Source organism: Corythoichthys intestinalis, chromosome 10 (assembly GCF_030265065.1).
Source record: "Corythoichthys intestinalis isolate RoL2023-P3 chromosome 10, ASM3026506v1, whole genome shotgun sequence".
In the NCBI taxonomy this organism is placed as follows: domain Eukaryota; kingdom Metazoa; phylum Chordata; class Actinopteri; order Syngnathiformes; family Syngnathidae; genus Corythoichthys; species Corythoichthys intestinalis.
Window position 1 is genome coordinate 17,070,349 of NC_080404.1, and position 19,123 is coordinate 17,089,471.

The following is a 19,123-nucleotide window of genomic DNA, read 5'->3' on the forward strand; positions in this document are numbered from 1 at the left end:
AATAGTACAAGAAGTCATATTATTACATCAGGCTATGGTCGATATCATGTATATAGAACTAGATGCGAAATATCAGAGTCGGCAGCATTAGCACATGCATAGAGGACTAGATGCGAAATGACAGACTCGCTGGTGTTAGCAAGCAGCCGCCATCTTAAAGCAGTAGATGCCTCCGTTAAAATCAACAGTATTGAAAGATCTTCAAATCATAATCATTAGAAGAATTTGTACTAATGCTTTGTCATAGCTCACAGCTAAAGTACATGTATGGCAAAAGAATATGTGTAAATGTTTTCTCTGTGAGCTTTTGAAAAAAACAAACAATCTTTGTGAAAGTGCACTCCTCTGGAAAGAAACTTCATCACATTCATGTTCAGGGACTGATATTTATATACAAGGTAAAAATAGCCCTGTGAGAATTTCATATAATTCATAAATTTCATATTAATTGTATTATTAATAAAAAATTAAAATAATAATAATAATGATGAATAATAATTAATTTTGAATTCCTATAATTTAAAAAATCATTCAGAAGTAAAGACATTAATATAAACTAAAACATTTTTTTTTTACCCTACCTCTTAAAAGAATCGGAATTGAGAATCGTTCAGAACCGGAATCGAAACATGGAATTGGAATCGGAATCGTTCGATTTCAAAGGATGCCAAACCCTAAATCTAACTCTCAATACTTCGAAATATTGTTGATTCAGAGACCCAGCCTGAGTGTAGCTTAAAACTCTCTCTTTTGTTCTAATCACTGGCGCGCGCGGACCCTCACATTATACATAAACAAGGACCCAAACGGGACTGCTCATAGCTGCCGGCAAAAATCGGTTATCAAATTACTTAGCAACTAATTTATGAATCAGTTTAATTGATTAGTTGTTAGCCTTATTAAGAAGCTATTTTAGACTGTAAGATGACAAGAATGTGCAAATGTTATCGAATTTTTTTTTACAAAAATGAAGAAATCTGATATGTACAACTGAAAGGTTGTACATATTTTATAATTTCAAGAATTTAGACAAGTTTAAGGTGAAGAAGGATAAAACGGATAATTGGTTATCAAACTAATTGTCAATTAAGTTGCTAATCGATTAGTTGTCCATTATTCGATTAATTGTTGCACCTCTCAGCTGTCTTGTGCTATGTGCACTGTGTATTTACTTCAAGCGCTAGATGTTTTGGTGGCAATGAAAACTATAAAAGCTCCTTTACATAGTAAATTACAACTAGTTTCTCTGCACTTTTTGTTGTCAAATATTTACTAATGTCAATACTAAAAGAAATGATTCCAGATTCAAAAGCCTTGAATATTTTTTTCATCACCATTTCCATCCTCACAGTAACTCCATGAATCTAAAATGAATCTTTCTAATCTTTTGTAAATCCTACTATTTCAATAAAATGCTACTAAATGTTTGCCAAACATAAGAGATAATCATTTAAGCAAAATATAATGTCAGTGAACCCCTAATAGTGTCTATAATAAAATGTTCTCTCTTTCAAACCTTTTTTGAATTATATATTCTTCTCCACTTATCGGCTCATGAGAAGACTGCTTTGTCTGCAAATGCTGCTGGCTAATCAAAATAATACAGTGCATAACAATTGCATCTTTAAATGCCAACAAATATGTTTGCGTTGTAAATCTTCCTTTATGCTGAGTAATTTAGAAGGATATTATGTTGTCATCACTCTGAGCATACGGATGATCTAATCCCCACTCCAATTTAGATGATCTCATTTCAGTTGAAGTGTTCCCCTACTTCCCATTGTGATGGTCGTGTTATATCACTGTTCAGCTTTTAATACTGTAATACCATACGTGGCTCGTGTCAACTATTTTGCTCGGCTTTTGCTGCCAGTTGTTGCCATGAAGCCAGTTGTAAAAAATTGAAGTAAACCCAATATTTAGTACATCTATAACGTAACGCTACACCAGCCAAGCAGTGTCAGCATGCTCTGACTGGAGCTATTTTCCTGACCATTTGTTAATAGTGCTCTTCAAAAGTATTCAATATTTTCAATGCCTAAAGGAAGGATATAGATTGTCATGGATTACCTTTGTATATCGTATGCTTGAAATCATTCATAATTATTTTTTTTGTGTGATATAAATTACTGATAAGGCCTCAAAGAACTAAAGTAGCTTTAATTCACTAGCACAAGGTGTGTGAAGAGCCAACCATATTATTATTTTTTTAACACAAATTACAGACACATTGAGTATTTCACTAAAATGAATTTCCAAAAACCCACAGTTGGAATATATGAGAGAATTAGTCATGAGAAAGGAATTACTCCGTTGTGTAACTTCCATCACTTCCTGACGTATCAAAATGAGCACCTGTCTTTTCCATAAGAGCTTTGGTGGAAATTGACGGGGGGAAATCTGCTGCTTCCTCATTTGTCTTTAATATAGTTCAGAGTCTTAAGCATGTTATTGTTACTGTATTTTTCAGACTATTAGTCACACCTGAGTATAAGTCGCACCAGCTATAAAATGGACAATAAAGAGACAAAAATCATACATAATTTACACCAGAGTACAGTGATCCCTTGGTACTTTGCGCTTCAAACTTCGTGCTCTCAGTCCATTGTGGATTTTTTTTTTTCCAATTAAAAATAATGAAAAAATACAGTATTTTATTTATAAATGTTAAGTTAAATGTATATATACATGTACAAATCAGTGTTTTCATTTATACTGTATATAGCTCATTTATATTATTATTACATTTGCAGTGCTTAAAAAATCATTTATAAAAATATACAAAGATTTGTTTGTTTTTGTTAAGTTTTTTAAATTATACTTTGGAATTAAGACATTTCTTTCTAAAGCTGTTAAATCTGAATAAAAGCATTGAGCGCACCGCAAAAAAAAAACAACAAAAAAAATTCTGTAAATAAGCTCCGCCTCTAATTCGCGGATTTTTTATTTTTGCTGGGGAGGAACGGGGCGATTCCCGTTAACCGCGAAAAACAAGGGATCACTGTATAAGTCGCATTTTGGGGAGGTCGTTTTATTCAGAGACGAAGCACAAGGCAAGGCAAGGCAAGGCAAGGCAAATTTATTTATATAGCACAATTCAACAAAAGGCAATTCAAAGTGCTTTACATCACATGAAGATCATAAAAATCACATTTAAATCAATACAACGTAAAAACCAAGACAAAAGATGTGTTATACATTATAATTCAGGATGTCTCGATCACATATTTTTGCACCCGAGTCAGAGTCCGAGTCACCTGATTTTGATGATGAAAAAAAAACACAAAAAAAAACATGTAATCACGACGAAATCTGAACGCCAAAAATTGATATTCGATATTTTCTGCGTCCTATATGGTATACTGGGGACGGGTTTCAATAAGCTTCGGCTTCTCCCGTCAGCCCTTTTCTTTTCGGGTTGAATTAATTGTAAACACATATAAATGCTGTATGTTTGTTTGGATTTGTCATGCCTGAAGGGAAAATAAATAAATAAATAAATAAATAATCTGCCGATACAGAGTCCCGAGCCCATACCGGGAAAAAAACGTTCTTTGTTTTTATTTGAACAGGAGTACTGTACTTTTTACAGTACTACTCTTTTTCCAGGAGTTTTGTGGAGTATATACAGTGCCTTGCAAAAGTATTTGGCCCCCTTGAACCTTGCAACCTTTCGCCACATTTCAGGCTTCAAACATAAAGATATCAAATTTTAATTTTTTGTCAAGAATCAACAACAAGTGGGACACAATCGTGAAGTGGAACAAAATTTATTGGATAGTTTAAACTTTTTTAACAAATAAAAAACTGAAAAGTGGGGCGTGCAATATTATTCGGCCCCCTTGCGTTAATACTTTGTAGCGCCACCTTTTGCTCCAATTACAGCTGCAAGTCGCTTGGGGTATGTTTCTATCAGTTTTGCACATCGAGAGACTGACATTCTTGCCCATTCTTCCTTGCAAAACAGCTCGAGCTCAGTGAGGTTGGATGGAGAGTGTTTGTGAACAGCAGTCTTCAGCTCTTTCCACAGATTCTCGATTGGATTCAGGTCTGGACTTTGACTTGGCCATTCTAACACCTGGATACGTTTATTTTTTAACCATTCCATTGTAGATTTGGCTTTATGTTTTGGATCATTGTCCTGTTGGAAGATAAATCTCCGTCCCAGTCTCAGGTCTTGTGCAGATACAAACAGGTTTTCTTCCAGAATGTTCCTGTATTTGGCTGCATCCATCTTCCCGTCAATTTTAACCATCTTCCCTGTCCCTGCTGAAGAAAAGCAGGCCCAAACCATGATGCTGCCACCACCATGTTTGACAGTGGGGATGGTGTGTTCAGGGTGATGAGCTGTGTTGCTTTTACGCCAAACATATCGTTTTGCATTGTGGCCAAAAAGTTCAATTTTGGTTTCATCTGACCAGAGCACCTTCTTCCACATGTTTGGTGTGTCTCCCAGGTGGCTTGTGGCAAAATTTAAACGAGACTTTTTATGGATATCTTTGAGAAATGGCTTTCTTCTTGCCACTCTTCCATAAAGGCCAGATTTGTGCAGTGTACGACTGATTGTTGTCCTGTGGACAGACTCTCCCACCTCAGCTGTAGATCTCTGCAGTTCATCCAGAGTGATCATGGGCCTCTTGGCTGCATCTCTGATCAGTTTTCTCCTTGTTTGAGAAGAAAGTTTGGAAGGGCGGCCGGGTCTTGGTAGATTTGCAGTGGTCTGATGCTCCTTCCATTTCAATATGATGGCTTGCACAGTGCTCCTTGAGATGTTTAAAGCTTGGGAAATCTTTTTGTATCCAAATCCGGCTTTAAATTTCTCCACAACAGTATCTCGGACCTGCCTGGTGTGTTCCTTGGTTTTCATAATGCTCTCTGCACTTTAAACAGAACCCTGAGACAATCACAGACCAGGTGCATTTATACGGAGACTTGATTACACACCGGTGGATTCTATTTATCATCATCGGTCATTTAGGACAACATTGGATCATTCAGAGATCCTCACTGAACTTCTGGAGTGAGTTTGCTGCACTGAAAGTAAAGGGGCCGAATAATATTGCACGCCCCACTTTTCAGTTTTTTATTTGTTAAAAAAGTTTAAATTATCCAATAAATGTTGTTCCACTTCACGATTGTGTCCCACTTGTTGTTGATTCTTGACAAAAAAAATTAAATTTCATATCTTTATGTTTGAAGCCTGAAATGTGGCGAAAGGTTGCAAGATTCAAGGGGGCCGAATACTTTTGCAAGGCCACAGGACAACAATCAGTCGTACACTGCACAAATCTGGCCTTTATGGAAGAGTGGCAAGAAGAAAGCCATTTCTCAAAGATATCCATAAAAAGTCTCGTTTAAAGTTTGCCACAAGCCACCTGGGAGACACACCAAACATGTGGAAGAAGGTGCTCTGGTCAGATGAAACCAAAATTGAACTTTTTGGCCACAATGCAAAACGATATGTTTGGCATAAAAGCAACACAGCTCACCACCCTGAACACACCATCCCCACTGTCAAACATGGTGGTAGTAGCATCATGGTTTGGGCCTGCTTTTCTTCAGCAGGGACAGGGAAGATGGTTAAAATTGACGGGAAGATGGATGCAGCCAAATACAGGAACATTCTGGAAGAAAACCTGTTGGTATCTGGACAAGACCTGAGACTGGGACAGAGATTTATCTTCCAACAGGACAATGATCCAAAACATAAAGCCAAATCTACAATGGAATGGTTCAAAAATAAACGTATCCAGGTGTTAGAATGGCCAAGTCAAAGTCCAGACCTGAATCCAATCGAGAATCTGTGGAAAGAGCTGAAGACTGCTGTTCACAAACACTCTCCATCCAACCTCACTGAGCTCGAGCTGTTATGCAAGGAAGAATGGGCAAGAATGTCAGTCTCTCGATGTGCAAAACTGATAGAAACATACCACAAGCGACTTGCAGCTGTAATTGGAGCAAAAGGTGGCGCTACAAAGTATTAATGCAAGGGGGCCGAATAATATTGCACGCCCCACTTTTCAGTTTTTTTATTTGTTAAAAAAGTTTAAATTATCCAATAAATTTTGTTCCACTTCAAGATTGTGTCCCACTTGTTGTTGATTCTTGACAAAAAATTAAAATTTTATATCTTTATGTTTGAAGCCTGAAATGTGGCGAAAGGTTGCAAGGTTCAAGGGGGCCAAATACTTTTGCAAGGCACTGTATATATATACAGTACTGTGCAAAAGTTTTAGGCAGGACACCTGCCTAAAACTTTTGCACAGTAGTGTATATATATATTTTTAATTTTTTAATTTATTAGGATCGTGAAAGCTTCCACTTGGGGAAAATATATACATACAATATATCCTGTATATACATAATATAATAAAAATATACAGTACTGTATATATATACATCAGGCCTGAAGAAGATAACACTGCGATATATATCGCCAAGGCTCCACACTTATTTTCAGCATTGGTTGCACTGATGGGCCTAACTTTTTTTCTTAAGGTGCACCGGCACAAAATGTAGGCCTACCCACATTTTTCATTGCTTCACCTTTAACGCCACAAATTTAATCACTCTCCATAACATTCAGATAACTCAAATGAGTGAGTCCATTCAAATTCACTCACGCTTTGACGCTCACGCTCCGACAACAGCCTCCGGACAACGAAGATTGACAAAATGATGATTGGCACATATATGGCTTTGTTCATAGAGCTACAGAGCTTTCCCTTGACTGATCAAAGCTACAAACCTGTCAATCATCTTTAATTTTAACTAGCGAACTCCAGCTGCACTGCTGACCAAAAAAAGCAGCAGGAGGCAGAGTGAGAGGCTGTACAAGCATGAAGCAGAAAAACATGAATATATATATATTTTAATTAAAAACCTCATCCTTTTCACCCGATTCAGATCCTCTGAAAAATGGTGCAATAGGCCCGATTTCCAATCACGTGATCGGATCGGGACAACCCTAATTATAGTGATAATAAAGTAGAAAACAATCTGCTAAATAGGTATCTGTTAACATATTAACAGTTATTCAGATCGCGATATACAAAACAAACTCTCAATTTCACTCCAAATCCTGAGTTGCCTTAGTCGCAGGCCCAGCCAAATTATGAAAAAAAGTGTGATTTATAGTTGGGGAAAAATACATTATTGTTATTTTAATTCAGTTTGAACTCCACTGCCAACAGTCCTGTACAATTCTCCTTTACAAGCTGTGCACTTTAATTTGGAGATCAAAAGTGACACATAGTCCCTCAATTCATCTGGGCCTCCCGGGGTATCACCCCCTACTCTCAAAAGCATGAATGAACACATGCACACACAAGCCACCCTCCCTGCACACCCCCTTACTCTCGCTCCTGTTCTTTTCCCGCTTCCCCTTTTTTCACTTTGTGACGGCTGCTTAAAGGGGCATGACTCCATTTTCAATTGGGAAAAACTCAGGGGTTCTTTCCCCCCAGGAGACTGGCAGGAAATGAAGGCAGTTGCCCAGTGTGCCAGATGCTTCTAAACGTTGCACTCAAGTAGGTGGAAAACAAAACGGTCCTGCTCTGACACATGAGTCATTCTTTGTCTATATACGTATGTATGAGTTACTATAGAAGTAACTAAAAAAAAAAAATCAAAACCTTAATGTAAGTATAATACAAATCATGGCGCAATGCGATATGTCCAAATTACCATCTTTGAAATGTCACTAAACACTTGTTTAAGATAGGAGGTCTGGCGCCAGCATGATACCTGTTCTTTGTTTAGACTCACAAGAGCGTGAGATTTGACCAAGACTTGTGAGAGTCTTGACGAGATTTAGCCAAAAACAGCAGGGAGATGTTTTGAAATTGTTAATGAAATGGGATCTTTAACGTTTCTGTTTAAATATGTTTCTTAAGTACAGAAACAGTGTTCTTGGGTCAGTTTGACACAGGATATGTTTAATTATAACAGAAATTGGAAAATGCATTCATGCTAATAATGAATAAAATAAGAATGTCTGTTAAAAATATGAACACATGGGACATATAAAGCTTTCAAAGGTTTTAGTGATACTGACATATGAAAAACAATAATCAAACATTTTATTTCAAAGCGCCTTTCAAAACGCTCAAGCTCGCTATATAAGAAACTCAAATTAAAATTGGCACGCACACAGATCAAAAGCAGAATTAAAGTAACAGAAAGTTCAGAAGTTGTAACACAAAACAGAACAGAGGTCAAGCTGGATATGATCATTTGAACAGATCAGTGCTGTTTTTCGCAGCCCTTTTAATTTTCGGCCTAGACTTTTGGATGGAAATACTTATTAGACATAGTCATATTTTAGTCATTACAAAATGTGTTTGTCTTCTACTAGTTTTAGGCAACGAAAACCAAAGGCGGAGTTTGACATTTGTGCAGTGGGGGCAAAACATGTTGATGACCCAGAAATGCAGTTTTACCAATTAAATTAACTTACAAGATATATGCTCGGATAGTAGCTTAACCCATGCTCGTACAAACTGGCATTCCAGCTGTGTGTGTGTGCGTGTGTGTGAGCGTGCACATTTTTCTGTCTTACCTAGTATAAAAGTAGACGCTGCATCCATTTTGACTAAATATTCCAGCCAGGAATCTGTCCTCAGGTGGTTTTAGCTTAGCAAAACAAATGGCAGTCTCTAAGGTGTGAGTCACATATTGTGTTTGAAAAAAAATAATAGACTCATTATAAAAATATTTTTTGTTTATTTACATCATTTTTGTTGTTTGTTTTATTGCTTAAAACTTATATAGACAACATTTTACCGGCAAAGTCTTAATTTTAAATTCATATATAGGAAATGCCACCCTTCGGCCCCCCCTTAACCCTTTAACACTGGACGTGTCGGCGGCGACATTTTTACGCATATCATCTTTGAAGCCTCGTCACGCTGTAATTACGTCACCCACTTGCCACTGGATGGTCTCATATGAAAGTGCGTAAGTTGAGGTCCACGCCTGTTTTTACTTGAAGTCAATAGACCAAGTAAAATGGGAGAAAATGTCATTTGAGTTTTATAGTATTATAGCCCTCATAAATACAAATTAAAACACTGCATAGACAATGTGTTTATATCCATATTTCCATAATTTCTTAACCTTTTTCCTAACCGTAAGCACCACGAAAAACTACACATCCCAGGAAGCATTGTGAGGTCACGAAGGACAGACGAAAGTGAATATTTTTGATGAATTGCCGAGCGAGGCACCACCTAAGGTGAGGGACGCGAGGTAGCGGGCGACGGCCAGTTGGATTGAGCGAGCGATTTTCAAACGTGCGGAATGAATCAAAAACTAAATGTAGCACAAGCTAATGCATTATTTAATCAACTTGACGAAGAGAATGGGCCAGATTTGTCGTTGTTTTCTTTGGATGAGTCGGCGAGTGAGAAGTGACAACAGTGCCCAAATGGCAGAAGAGTGGGCTGTGTGATGTAATGTGTCCTTTTCAAGGGGAAACTGAGTGGCATGCCTGAAAAAATTGAACTGAAATAGTTTACTGTCAATATTTTTCAAAAGACTATTTTTCCATGTTATATTTGATTTTTTTCCCACTCTCAATCTTTTCAATATGTATATATATTTGTATAACCTCACATAGAGATATCCTCCAAACTGTTTTTGTGTTAGATGATTATATTTTTTTTCCTCACTATTTTACACTGTTGGTCTACTGTGGACAACCTCTTTTGGCCATAGAAAGAACAAAAACGCCGAAGACCATACCTGCTGTTTCTGTTGAATTATCAAATATAAAACTATTCAGTCTAATTTTTTTCCGTTGAATGTTTATCCTAACAAGTTGAATAAACATTATCAAGCTTCAAAACATTTCGTTGAGCATGTTTGGCTGTCACTGGGACATCAATATTACAATTTTTTTTGGGTCCAAAATGTTGATTATAATTGGACAGTGAAGAAAACAACAGTTTGTACATGAAGGCTGTGGTGTCCTGAACGACCCAACCAGGCCATTGTGAACATTTTTTTCTATGAAATACAAAAACAACATCAAATACATGCAAATTTGGACAAAATAGGCCCAGGTGTTAAAGGGTTAATCTCCGCATATGACGAAAACTCAGAAAAGTTTCGTCTAGTTTTAATTGACACTTACTCAAAATGTTTTCCTCTGTAAAATTCAAGTTTAAAGAGTTTAACCCTCTGGTACATAGTGGTCACTGATGTCAGAGGCGTCGCGTTCCATTAGGCAAACCAGGCGATTGCCTGGGGCACCAGCCAGCAGGGGCCCCCAGAGGGCCAACAAATTTAGCAAACGCAGCTTTACTGCACTGTCACAGCGACAAGTGCGACATTGCCAGTGAAAGTCTTGCGTCTGAGTTCCCTGAAGGGGCCCCTTCACTCGCTCTACACCCCCCCCCCGCCACGTGACTCAGAGTGAGAGTGAGCGGCGGTTTGGCTTTTTTAAAATTGGCGTACATCCAAAATGAAGAGAAGTTATCTTTCTGGAAGCAACAAAAGAAAGGAAAAAAAGCAGAATAGGAGAAAAGGAAGCAAGACAGCGGTGAGTGTACTATGTTACTGTAGTTTTCTGTCCTAATGTAGTAGAAGCCGGGCACTATCAGTATCCTAAAAAGCGCTCTACGAGACCAAGGCTTTATTATACTTTTATTAAATATGCTATTGCTCCAAGTCCAACTGTCCCCCTTACTTGCACACGCTCCAAGGGCCCCATGTTGCTTGTTGCCTGGGGACCCTTACGCCTCTGACTGAAGTGCACAGCGACTGAAGCGTACCTTTCTCTTCAATGCATTGGTTTCTATGGTTTAGCATCATAGCAACCTCAAGAGTGCTTTCTGCTGCCATACTTCATTGACGTCAATTCAGTGGTCAGTTGATGTAACTGCCAGTAAATATCCTCTGAATCAACGATAGCCGACAACTCATCAACTGTCTCGACTACTACTGGCATATCCTTTCAATACTTCTATGCCCGAAGAGCTACAGTGGTGAAAGAAAAATATTAGGATATACAGTATCATCTAGGGAAAAATAATACCTGTTTGGATTATTGAATAGTTGTGTATAATATATAGTAAATTATGATTAACCTTGTGTCCAATGAAGTGGACATCATGCATCCAGCAGTTTATATTTTTTGAATACATGTCACATAATTATGTCAGTTTTTATGGCTGTTTCGGTTATAGGTTGGTATGTAATTGTCATATTTATAAACAGTTAATTTAACACACACATTTTTGTGCAGATTAGCTGAAGTTTGCATTACTGCAGTGGTATTAAAAAAAATTCTGAACCTTTTGGAATTTCTCACATTTCTACATAAAATCATCAAATGTGATCTGATCTTTCTCACAATCACACAGATGAAAAAACAGTGTCTGCTTCAACTAAAACCACCCAAATATTCATAAGTTTTCATATTTTAATGAGGATAGTTTGCGAACAATGACAGAAGGGGGAAAAATAAGTAATTGAACCATCACATTTATTATTTTGTGCCCCCCCCTTTTGGCAGCAATAATTTCAACCAGACGCTTCCTGTAGCTGCAGATCAGTCTGGCACATCGATCAGGACTAATCATGGCCCATTCCTTCCTACAAAAGTGCTGTAGTCCAGTCAGATTCATGGGATGTCTGCCATGAATCGCTGTCTTTAAGGCATGCCACAGCATCTCAATGGGGATCAAGTCTGGACTTTGTCTTGGCCACTCCAGAACGTGTATTTTGTTCTGCTGAAACAACAATTTGAAGTTGATTTACTTCTGTGTTTTGGATCATTGTCTTGTTGCAGCCTCAATCCTCTTATTAGCTTCAACTGTCTGACAGACGACCTCAGGTTTTCCTGCAAAACCTCCTGATAAACTTTTGAATTAATTCTTCCATTAATGATTGCAAGTTGACCAGGCCCTGAGGCAGCAAAACAGCCCCAAGTCATGACCCTCCCTCCACCATGCTCCACGGTGGGGATGAGCTGTTGGTGACCATTTCCATTTTTCCTCCACACATGACGTTGTGTGTTACTCCCAAACTATTCATCTTTGGTTTCATCAGTCCACAAAATATTTTGCCAAAACTTCTGTGGCATGTCCAAGTGCCTTTTTTGCAAACATTAAATGAGCAACAATGTTTCTTTAAACAGCAGTGTCTTCCTCTGTGGAGTCCTCCCATGAACACCATTCTTGGCCATAATTTTACATGTAGCTGATGTGTGCAAAGAGATATTGGACTGTTCGAGTGATTTCTGCAAGGCTTTATCAGACACTCTAAGGTTTTTTTTTTTCCCTCTCTGAGTATTCTGCGCTGAACTCTTGACGTCATCTTTGGTGGACGGCCACTCCCTGGGAGAGAAGCAACAGTGCCCAACTCTCTCCATTTGTAGACAAGTGACTGTGGATTGATCAACATCCAGACTTTAATAGATGGTTTTGTATCCTTTCCCAGCATTATACAAATCAACAATCCTTGATCGCAGGCCTTCGGACAGCTCTTTTGACTGAGCCATGATCCACATCAAACGATGCTTCTCATCAAGACAATTCTTACCAGGTGTGTGTTTTATAGTGGGAAGGGCAGCTTCAAACCACTCATCAGTGATTGGGTACACACCTGACTTAAATTGTTTGGTAAAAATTGGTTTCAAATGCTCTTTATGTCTCCTTAGGCAGAGGGTTCACTTACTTATTTTCCCCATTCTGTCATTGTTTGCATGCTGTCCTCATTAAAATATGAAAACATAGAAATTTTTGGGTGGTTTTAGTTAAAGCAGGCACTGTTTTTTTTCCATCTGTGATTTTGACAAAGATCAGATCACATTTGATGATGATTTTAAGCAGAAATGTGAGAAATTCCAAAAGGTTCAGATACTTTTTCATACCACACTATGTCTATTTTATCTTAGCTGTAGTTTGCTTTACTATATGCATTTTATCTTATTTTGGAGAACTCAAAAACCACCTTCAGTGATGATGACTGTAGTGACAACAGTCATGACCAGTGGCTACCAGACCACGAGAGACATTGGAGCTTAGGTGTAGGAGTCACAACTACAGTTTAATTTTGTTTTCTTATTCAGGCCTATACATTGTGCCTATACGTTTAAAAGTGTTGAAATTTCTCAAAAATTGTTGAAATGTTTATCAAAGCATAAAAGGGATCAAAGGTTTCTATATTCACGATAGAACACAAGTTAATTCATTTTTGATGGTAAACATTGTTTTATGTTGAGTGTGCAGGTGCATGGAGTCCACTAGATTGGACATATCTGTAACCTAATGAAAAAAAAAAATCATATTTTTGAAAAGTAAGCAATTTAACATTATTCTAATGTCCTGAGAAGAATAAAAACACTTCAGAGAAAAATCTTGATCAAGAATTTCATAATTCATGCATCAGAGGTTTAAGATGATGCTTGCCATGCTAAATGCTAATGCTAACGCAAACACTATGCTAACACTTCAAGTTACATTTAATGTGTGATGATCACACAATATGGACCTTTAAAGGCTAATGCAACATTCATATGCTCTCTAGCCAAAATAAGAAGACAAATGTTTTTGTTTCAAAACAAGCGAGTCTGGAGCCTGGAGAGGACACCGGTGAGTGTGTGTATGTGTGTGTGGGGCGGGGCGGGGCACAGCACGTCACATGAGTGACATGGCCAAACACTGCTACGAAGCATGCTAACTACACATACCATGAGAAAATTGTCTCGTCAGACGAAAACTGGCATTCGTCTCGTTATGTTTTAGTACCTCAAGGCGCGTTTTTAGCTAGTCATTGTCACGTCATTTTCATGAAAATAGTTCATCAACAAAATATTTTCGTTATCATCATCGTTGACGAAAACAACACTGGAACAGATACTTTTTGAGTCTGGACTTAAAAGTGGGAACGACGTCATACTACAAAGATCAGTGTGTAGAGAGTTCCAGAGCTGGGGGGCAGAGTTGCTAAATGCTTTAGAACCGCACGTGACAAGGTGGGCATATGGGGAAGAAAGGTGGAGGGTAGAGGAGGAACGGGGAGAAGTGTTAATAAGGAGATAGATAGGATGGGGCCAGACTGTGAAGTTGCCTGGCACGGCCAGACTGTTCTCCCTGTATTTTTCAAACACTGTGAGAATAGTCTGCAAGCACAAAATCAACCGTCCAATCAGATTCGTTTATTTGCGTGACGTATTTTTAACGAATAACGTCACTCTTTCGCGTCGGACGTTGTCTCCACAACAACACAGATAGCGAACAGGAGAGCCGAGAATATGTTCCAATCCACGGTGAAATCAGTTTTAAATTATCAAAAACACATCGACACAAGTCATTGACAACAGTCTGTCTCGCGCTAGCCATATTGAATAAACTCCACTCTCCTCATATGTCTACTTCCGCGCACAAGTCCCTCGTCGCCTTACTAACGTCACGTCCGCCCGTCGCTGATTGGTCCACTTCGCTGTCTGTTTGCTGTGGCTTGCTCCGCCCTGGAAATTTTATCCACTGAATGGTGGCCAGACTCAATAGCTGGAACAGCGGTGAGTCTGGTGTACCAGGCTAACTGTGAAGAGCTTTGAAAGTTATTAGGAGGATCTTGTCGTTGATTCTTTGATTTAACGGCAGCCAATGGAGTTGGTGGAGGATTAGGGTGACGTGGTGTGGTAGGGGTTCTTGTGATGAAGTGTGCTGCTAAGTTTTGGAGGTACTGCAGTTTCTGGAGGGATTTATTGGTGAGACCAAAGAGCAGTGAATTGCAATAGTCAATCCGGGAGGTGACTAGACTGCAGACTAGAGTGACCGTGGTGTCAGTAGTGTGGGAGGGGCGAAGATGAGAAATATTACAAAGATGGAAGTAAAATGATCCGGTGATGTCGTTAATAAAGGAGCGGAAGGACAGCGTGCTGTTGATATGGCAAAAATGTGAATATTGTACATAAATTTTTCAATTGGATTTATTGGAAACATGTTGCTTTAAAAAATAATTGCCTTTTGGTAAAAAATGTGAAAAGTTGTTTTACAGGGATTTATCACAATTGTGGAAATAGACACTCAGAAGAAATAATAATAATATAAAAATTGCATAAGTAGAATGTAATCTTACTCATAATGTGCCATACTAACAAATCAATTTAGTAATCTGTGACCTTGTAAAGAAAACATCATTATATATAGTGTTAATTTAATTTCTAATGACTTTTGCACAACAGTTTTTATCTATGATAGTGCATCATTGTATTGGCACTACAAGTGCAGAGATCCACATTCTACCAATAGTGTTTCTGTGAATGGCATTTTAAATCTGACACTTTGGAATGGCAATACACCTACCAGGCTGTGACGAGCCTCACTCAAAGATTACATCACTGCCCTCTATGGTGGACCACTGGAGCATGTCCTCACTGAGGGGTGTGACTAAGGGCCAAAAATATACCCAGCATATATAGTATACCCTACTTAGCAGAGTTCTGTCACTGTGTATAAACAAGCAGCAAAATACATGCAAGAATTTTAGAAGTATTTGTTCTATATTTTTAAAGGTGTTTGGATTTTTGTCATTTTGTTGAGTGGCAGTCAGGGAAGAGGTGCAGCTCCCTCCTGGACCTAGCCCTGACTGACCAATCAAACAGTTGGCCGTGTGTCAAATATTCCACACATTCTTGAAATATTTCCCCAGCTTTGCATGTCTTCTCATCTAGTTGAACATAGACTTGCTGTAATGGTACTAACAGCAAGGCAAATTTCCAATACAGTCCATGAATTAGCGTACTGGGGCTTTTCATTCCTTCCCCACATTGCAAATTAAGCATTTATTGGTGAAGGCTGCCATTCTATGAGAAAAATGTTTGGCTGTTTAGCTGGCTAAACAGCCAAACATTTCAGCCAAACATCATCAGCAACCAGCTGGAGGATGCTGGACACTCACTAAAAAGCCAGTTGATCCAAACCTGTCTTAACCTCTGGGTGAGGACCGGAGTTTTGACTGGAGACTGTGTACGTTCTCCTGTTGTTAACCCTTTAAATGGCAAGCGACTAGTTTATTAATTATTATCAACAACAACAACAAAAAACTCAAGGACATGGCATTCACATATGTGGACATCATAATTTTGGTCATGTAGGGCCACAATATTAACATTTGGTCTAATACAAGTGTGAAGGTCACATGACCCACAATATGATAGAAAAAAAGTGTCAAATATATAGAATATTTAAACATTATTTTTCAGATGTATTTTTTTTAATTTAAAAAAAAATGCTAAAAAAAAAAAAAAAATTAAATGAGTAAAATGAGAATTACACTCTGATTATGGCCCCTTTAACACAGTCTGTTTGATAAATAATCAACAAAAAATCATTACAAATGCATTGTTATTATTATTATGCATTATTAATATTTATCAAATCATATAATGTATAAAATAAAATTGTTAAATGCATTATTATTAGTAGTGTTAAATGCATTACACAATTACAATTGTGTGTTTATGTACCATAATTGTAGGACTATAAACTGCTACTTTTTTCCTTCATTTTGTATCCTGCGGCTTATAATCCAGTGTGACTTATTTGTTGATTTATTTGGGTTAATAGGTAACACCTTATTTAAAAGAGATTGATTTCAAACTATTATTGTGTGTTTTTAATTCTATTAATGACCAGGGTCCTTCTTATTTATTAGAAATGTTAACCCTCCGTAACTTTAGCAGGGCTGTTTTTCAACCAGCCAGCTTCTTTTGCAAGTTCCAAGGTCAAGACTTTAACAGTGGGGGGGACGATGTTTTGCAGTTGCTGCCCCCAGGTTATGGAATAGCGTACCCCCTGAAATCCGCACCATTACCAATCAAGGCCTTCTTAAATCTCGCTTAAAGACAGTCTTTTTTGGATTCGCTTTTTCCCCTTACTAGGATAGCCTGGTTTTATTTCTTAAGCGTTTTAATGTTTTCGGATTTTATCTGTTTTATTTGCTGTTTTGACTTTTATCATGATGTGTTGTTTTTGTTTTTCTTGATGTCATAGTATACTGTACTAGTAGTACTTTCCTTCCTTTTATCTATCATGAACCATGTTTGTCTTTGTTGTTAAGCACTTTGAGGGCTTTTTGGATTTTTGTAAAGGGCTATAGAAATAAATTTGATTGATTGATTGATTATGACAGATGTCATTATGTGTCCTCCAGAAAATTATGTCACTAACTCCATTTATGTCCAGCTTGGATGTTTTATATTCATTCAAAAGTGAGATAATTTGCTGGATAACACCAAATGTCATCTGTTATAAGCATTCATTAATGCTCATGATAGTGTCATGTCATAATTATGATTGTCCAATGACAGTCCTATGGCGCCGCTGTCAAATAAAGTTTTACCAAATACCATAACTCGTTATTAATGAAACAACTGGAACAGTAACTGAAGAAATAATTAGCACAGAGCATGAATTTTAATTTTGTGTAGTGCTGCAATGCATGCTAGGAGGTATATTGGACAACAACAGTGTTGACAGCAGGTAGCAGCAGAGGTTGACTGTCTCAGTCAAGGGAGCAGTGGTGACCAATGAAGCTTCTTGACGTAATGAAGCTTTGCAGCTAATCTGTTCAATGGTTCATTTGGTCTTACAGTGTTACTGGTGAATATCTTGGTATAAATATCCTATAATACAGTGAGGACACCGCGGCTTATAGTCCAGGGCTGCTTATCTATGAACAAATGCCGTTTTTGTGCCAAATTGGGTGGGTGGCGGCTTATAGGTAGGTGAGCCTTATATATTTTTTTCTTCATCTTTTTAATAATAATAATTTTTTAAAAAAAAACAATAAATATTTTAAATAAATAAAGAGAATAATTGCTGCTGGGAGGACGATTAAGGTTCATATTTCAGTGCCATTGACGGCGCTATAGACATCAAATCCATTTTGACTTGGAGGCAGTAATCAGTCACTGCCAGCATCTCCCAGTCACAATGGTCAAATGGTCACAATGATTAAATAGGCAGTAAAGCTATTAGATTGTTTCTTCTGGGGGGACATGTTGACAAATGGTCCCCTTTTGAAATTTTGCAAGGTCATATCATCCCAAAAATAGGTTGAAATTATGTCTTAATATTCTCATATTCTCTATAAAGATTGTGTGCAACACAAATTTACTGCAGAGTGTGTGAGGTGATTCTCATCACTCAAAATGACAGTGATGTGTGCATGATGACAGTGAAGACCCTGTGGCGAGCATTTAACCCCCCAGGACAACAACAGGAGGTGTGTCTGCCTTCGGATGGGAGGGGGTGACCCCTGACCCTGCAAACTCACTGACTGACCGGCATCCCTAGGGGACACCCTGAGGACAGCCTCGCTTCCGTGCATGTGTCAACAGACGTTCCTATTAGATGAAATCCATCTGTGAAAAAGGCCCCCACCAGTTCCCTGCCCGTCACCGGTCTCACCTTACTCTGATCCAGGCTCAAGCTGACATTGGCCGGCGGCAGCGGGTTGCTCCGGAGCACGGTGATGTGCAAGGTGAGGAGGAGAAGTCCCAGAAGCAACAAGAGCTCTGCGGCCAGCCGCACCATCCTCCTGACGCGGCCGCCCTTTGGAGCCTCCGAGGTCGCCGCGGCTCCGCCTCCGCCCGGTGCAGAGGCTCCGATCTCCGGATCCGCCGGGGACGAGGAGCCGCAACACCACTTCGGAGCCACTTCGGGAATCAGAAATACAAAAAGTGAGGGGAAACAGATCGACGCAGTCCCCCAAAAGTCAGAAGTCCACTTTCCCGCGGGCTTTTCCAGATATAAAGAACTAATTGTTTGCACTTTGAGGAAAAAGACACGTGTGGATCTTTTGGTTCGGATCCAGTTCGTATCGCCTGCTCCAGCATCAACTCCGTTAAATCACACTTGTTTCGTCCTTAATGCCACTTCGGGAACGTTTCCACTTTTATCCGCATCGTGCACCATGTGACGGCTTAGCCACGCAATAATAATAATGCAATCCAACAAGTTTCTAAATATGTTTTCGACCTCTTGAGTCCTCGCTCGCGTGCCCCGCTCCCTTCAAAAAATCCTCCATAATGGTGGCGTGTTGAGGAAGAGGAGGGCGGTGGTGCTAAAAAAAGAGGGGGTCTCGCACCCCAACTTGTCCTGCAGCA

General features: G+C 38.7%; 1 protein-coding gene across 1 annotated transcript in view; it reads right to left on the reverse strand.

Moving 5' to 3' along the window:
- The window catches only part of ism1 (isthmin 1), a 46,583-nt gene extending 27,727 nt beyond the window's left edge, over positions 1 to 18,856 (reverse strand). Inside the window, exon 1 of the mRNA XM_057849106.1 lies at positions 18,426 to 18,856. Within this exon, the coding sequence (XP_057705089.1) occupies positions 18,426 to 18,551 (126 nt within the window). The 5' untranslated portion in view covers positions 18,552 to 18,856. The remainder of the gene's footprint in view (positions 1 to 18,425) is intronic.
- Positions 18,857 to 19,123: the final 267 nt, after the last annotated feature.